This window comes from Triticum aestivum, chromosome 6A (assembly GCF_018294505.1).
Source record: "Triticum aestivum cultivar Chinese Spring chromosome 6A, IWGSC CS RefSeq v2.1, whole genome shotgun sequence".
NCBI classification, from domain to species: domain Eukaryota; kingdom Viridiplantae; phylum Streptophyta; class Magnoliopsida; order Poales; family Poaceae; genus Triticum; species Triticum aestivum.
In genome coordinates, this window is record NC_057809.1 from 613,098,201 (window position 1) to 613,103,740 (window position 5,540).

The 5,540-nt window shown below is 42.3% G+C and overlaps 1 protein-coding gene across 1 annotated transcript; it reads right to left on the reverse strand.

The window, feature by feature from the left end:
* Positions 1–1,402: 1,402 nt before the first annotated feature.
* Positions 1,403–5,234, reverse strand: LOC123131383 (uncharacterized). The gene is made up of 4 exons (XM_044551073.1): positions 4,781–5,234; positions 1,912–4,098; positions 1,755–1,835; positions 1,403–1,672 (listed from the first exon to the last, which is right to left on the reverse strand). The coding sequence occupies exons 1-2, from the start codon at positions 4,827–4,829 to the stop codon at positions 2,513–2,515; spliced, it is 1,635 nt and encodes a 544-aa protein (XP_044407008.1). The 5' UTR covers positions 4,830–5,234; the 3' UTR covers positions 1,403–1,672; positions 1,755–1,835; positions 1,912–2,512.
* Positions 5,235–5,540: the final 306 nt, after the last annotated feature.

Consider the following 5,540-nt stretch of genomic DNA (forward strand, 5'->3'; position numbering starts at 1 on the left):
GGAAAAGATTATAAATATAAATATAAAAAAATAAAAATAAAAAGGAAAAGAAAAAGAACCAGGAAAGAAAAACCGAAAAAAAACAAATAACAAACGAAAAAACTGAAGCAACAACACGCAGCACGGGCTGCCGCGAACTGGGCCGGCCCACCTGTGGGCGTTTCCTCCCCAATCCCAGTCATTCTTTGCCACATCAGCAATCCCTGTTTGGAAAAGAGGTAATATCACTGGTGGTGTCTAAACTTGCCCTGGATGTTCACTTTGGTGCCTCAACTTGTAAAATACATGTAATGAGTGCTAAAACTTGGCAATTTGGTTCAACTACGGTGCCAAACACGTTTGTCTACGGATTCGCTGCTGACTGGGCTTGACAGCGTGGCGTGGGGCCCCTTGTCAGCCACTGGAGAGGCGTGCCCATTGTCTTTTTTCCAGAAAACACCCTCGCTTTAATATTTCTCACGGAAAAGCCCCTGGCTCGGCGGGACAGAGTCGACCGCACTGGATACTGAATATAGTGTTAAGTACATAGTAGTAGGCCAACTCATCAGTTGTCTTTGACTGTCCCACTGGCTACTAGCACAAGACTTGCACACCCAGGTCCTGGGTTCGAATCTCAGGACACCCTTTTTTGGAATTTTTTGTAACATGTTCAGTTTGTGAACAATATAATCACTAGAATTTGACAGCATCAGAACTGCATATTTTTTGCAACATGTTCAGTTTGTGAACAATATAATCACTGGAATTTAACAACATCATAAACTGTTCTCCAGTAACACATAAACTTATAAATTCTGACATCATGAGAAACTAATCATCAGTAACAAGTTGCACTGAATTTTAACGGCAAGAAAGAATTTTAACAGCAAGAATGACAGCACATTCATATAACACTTCAAGACTAGAATCTGACAGTACATGAACACTGGAGCTATAAAACATCTTAAGTGCAGTACGTGTAAACTGACATGTTCATTACATCAAAAGAGGCCTCTAAACAAATAGACCAAGTTCATTCCATAAAGTTCAGTCATGAACTTCTGCATCCACGATGGGCATCTACATGTGCATGAAGTCATCATCCCACTCGTCCCCTCCTGGTGCATTTTGCGTGATTGGCTCTTCCTCTGCTGCCACATGTGACCTATCTGAATCAGGTCCAAACATCAAGTTCCAAAATTCAGCCCCTGGTCCAGTCCTTCCTCCATTGTCATATAGAGTTCCTCTTCCACCATTTCCTCTTCCAGTTCCTCCTGTTGCACCTCCTCCTCTTGTCCTTCCATTTCCTGCAAGCATGACAATTGAGAAAATTAGAACTGATAACAAATGACAACAATTTCATTCTTGCCGACTTGTAGATTTAAACAAAAATTACACCTCTTGTAGCATTTCCCCTCCCACCTCCTGTAGCATTTCTCCTCCCACCTCCTGTAGCATTTCCTCTACCACCTCCTCTAGCTTGCCTCTTCCTGCCTCCTGTATTATCACTTGTTTGGTGGCTGGATTGAGGCACATCCTCCGGAATATCTTCAGTAACACCCCTCCTCCTATCTCTTCCACTTGCCATAGCAGTTGTCACTCTTGGTGGAGGAATGCTAGCTCTGGCTTGTGTAACAAATGAAGATTCAGGAAGAGGACCATGGTCCATGACTGGTTGATATGACATCCTCTCCTGTATATTGCAAACAATGTTTGAGGGTAGAGTTGAATATAAAGAGGCCTCAAATATAAACATAGCAGGTTCATAAGTTTACCATTTGCTGCATGAGGTAAACCATTGATCCTGGTGTTTGAGATGGATCCATAGATGGATGAACTGTGTGTGGCATGATGTTCTGCAAATATAACAATTAGCAATTGCGCAATTGATAAACTTTTGTCACCATATGTAGCAGGACATATTTAACTTACTGAAATTATGGATGGATCATCAAACTCCTCTTCTGAATCATCATCTGTAACTACTGGGGCCTCTCTATTTGTTTCTGCCCACTTTTTATGACCTTTCTTATTGTGATTTGCTGCTCCACAAACAGAACAGTGCATGGTTACACCATGTTTAGTTAGTTTCTTGCCCCCTTCCTTGTCAAGCTTCTCTTCTGGATCTTTCTTTCTATTTCTCCTTGGTCTACCCATCACCTTGGTGTACACAGGTGGGTACACGTCCACTCCTTCCATATTTGTCCAATGCTCTTGGTCTCTCATGGGCTTGATATTGAAACTATAAGCTTTTTTGTAAGTAGCTACTGAGTAGCATTCGTGCACCAGGCTCTCGGGATCTATCCTCTCCTCTCTAGCACAAGCTATGGCATGATGACATGGAATCCCAGACAGCTCCCATCTTTTGCAGTCACAACTCTCACAGTTCAAATCAACAATGTATGAATGGTTCATTGATGACACCTTGAAAACTTTCTGACCAGCCGCTTGAACCATGCAGAAAGCAGCCCATTCAGTAAATTTGTCAAGCTTCTTCTGTATTTTTGGGCACAGTCTTTTACCCCATTTTCTATCAGTGGCCACCTCCTTCTGCTTGTTGTACATCCTTTAGGCTTGCCAGAAACCACTCCCAACTGCTAGTTGACTCCACTTCCACAATGCCAAATGCTATGGGGAAGATACAGTCATTTGGGTCAATACCTACAACTGTGAGTAGATTTCCTTTATATCTGGTCTTTAAGTGACATCCATCAATAAAAATTATTGGCCTGCAACCATTAAGCCATCCTCTCTTGCATGCATCCAATGACCAATACAATGTGGAGAAGTGCTCTTTTATCTCTTTTGTCTTCTCATCTTCTATTTCCTTTGTACATAGGAAAAACTTGCTACCAGGATTGCTTTTCCTTAACTCCTCTCCATAATCCCACAACTGCATGTACTGGTTATCATCGTCCCCCCTTATCTCCTTCACCGAGGATCTTCTAGCTCTTCCCAATTTGCTCCTGGTTGGTATGAGGTTGTACTCTGTTTGCACCTTCTCTGAAAATTTCTTCAATGGCATCTTCTCATTGTCCCTGAACTCGTCTTTGAATTTTCTGGTGAGAAACGGAGCTGTCAATCCCTTGAGATTCCAGGCTTTAGTACAAGTGTGCTCGTCACAGTACTTTTTAATAACAAAACTGGATGTTCTGTTGTCCTTGCTTGCCATGAGATACCACGGGCACTCACCACTGCACACAGCTATTATTTTCTTGGATGTGTTCCTTGTCTTCTTCACTTGAACTCTATTTCTAATGCTATACGATGTAATAGCATGTCTCAGCTCCTGCACATTACCAAAAACCTGTCCAAGCTTGAAAATAGGGTTATTCAAATCAGTTTCTGGATTAAATCCCTTGAAGTGGTACTTCAACTTCTCCCTTTGTTCATTGGACAAATGTAAGTGTGAATCATCTAGAGCATCCTCTGCTAACTCTGCTTCATAGTCACAAGCTGTGTCCTTCTCTCTATGATCATCCACTTCTTTGTCAACATTTTTTACATAGAGATCGTCATCCCCATCTTCTATGTCATAGTCACTATCATAGAAATCCTCATCTGTCTCTGATTCAGCTGCATTTACTCCATCTTGTTCCTCCAATTCTTCATCAGCACAACCTGAGGATGAACCTTCCCCAAATAACCTCCTAGACCTCCTCTTATTTGGCACACTTCTCTCCTCGGGACAGCTATATTGCTCTTTTCCCTTGCTTTCTTTTCCTGGAGTAATGACCTTTGAAAGTACAGGAACTCCATCAAGTAAAATATCATCTCTGAGAGCACTGTCAAGTCTCTCTCCATGGTCTACAATCAATAACAAGTTCTTGTGCTCTGTAGTTGCTGCTATCATTGCAAGGATATCTGCATCACATGTCAAATTTCTTAGCCCATCAACCAATGTCTTTCCAGGTTGACACCAGTACACATCAAGCTTCAAACAATCTCTGTCATAACCTAGCTGCTGCAAAAAGTCATCAATCCATAACAAGGACCATGTATCACTCTCACAGTTGTCAAACCATGCAACTTCATAATCCATGTAGGTGTTGTTGTTGTCAGTTCCACAAAAGAAACCTTTGTGATGTATCTCAACCGAGAAAAGACCATCAAAAGCATCTGAAATTAAAATTCAGTTGAGGAGCTGTAAGATAATTTTAGTTAAGAATAATACATTTTCAACAGTATGCAACACTTCATAATACAGTACAAATAGTTCACTCAAACTAAATTCAGTTTGAGTGGAGTTCAAAAAAAAAATGCAGCAATGTTGTTTGGGTACTTGCCAGCAATGTTGATCTCCTACTACATTAATTCTATAATTTTATTTCCAACAGTATGCAGCACTGCTGGCCTGCATTTGTTCAAAAATTCAGTTCAACTACTATCCACATGTTCAGTTAAGGTACTGTAGAAAGATTCAGATAGAGCTACTGTCAAAATATTCAGAGAACCCACTGTCCAAAATTTCAGCAAACGTACTTTCTTTTTCAGATAACCTAATCCTTCTAACACAAGCAAATATTAAGTAATGTTGATATGCCCTCACTTCAGATTCTTCTTCGTCACCAAAATTAGCCAAATAAAGACACTTCTTACCCGACCAAACCTTCTCATATAAAACCCAGTTTGAAAAGCCTGCAAGTCATTGCGCATAGGGGTTTTAACTGATAATCATCTACAAAGCATCAGTGCACACCAGAAACTTAGAAATTGCAGGCTTTTAACAGAAGGCGAAATCAATCTTAACCCTACCGCGAACAGGGGAAAGCTGGGTCGAGAAAGGCGAGGCGGTTCTCACCATAAGGAGGGGCTGCATCTCCAGGAGCACGCCGGCGGGGCTCCGCCATCCTCGCCGGCGACGATCAATGCGATCGCCACGATCCACGGGGGCGGCGCCTTCCCACAATCAGAAGGGAGAGACAGAGGAGGAGGAGCGCTCGAGGCAGACGAACAAGCATGTACTGATTTGCCAGATGCAATGATACAGGAGGTGATATGGAAAAAGTTGTGCGGGGTTCCCTGTCCCGCCGAGCCAGGAGCTTTTCTGAGCGGGAAACATTAGTCCAAGGGTTATTTCGGAAAAAGGCCAACGGCGGCACGGGCACACGCCTCTCCAGTGGCTGACAAGGGGCCCCACGCCACGCTGTCAAGCCCAGTCAGCAGCAAATCCGTAGACAAACGTGTTTGGCACCGTATTTGAACCAAATTGCCAAGTTTTAGCACTCATTACGTATATTTTACAAGTTGAGGCACCAAAGTGAACATCCGGGGCAAGTTTAGACACCACCGGTGATATTACCTCTTTGGAAAATGACCCGAAGGTTTGATTTAGACCGGGATTGCAGAGTTCAGGGTGCAATCGACCGGGATTTTGATTTGAGGGTTTGTTTCGCCCGACCTCTACAAATTCAAGGTTTAAAATAAACTTTTTCCTATAAATAACTAACCAAAACGTCCGTTCAATATTTTTTGGAAAAACTGACAAAGTGTTTATTCTGTTACACAGTCAACAACCAATCAACTGACGGAGGTGGCATATGTATACACGATACGGTGCA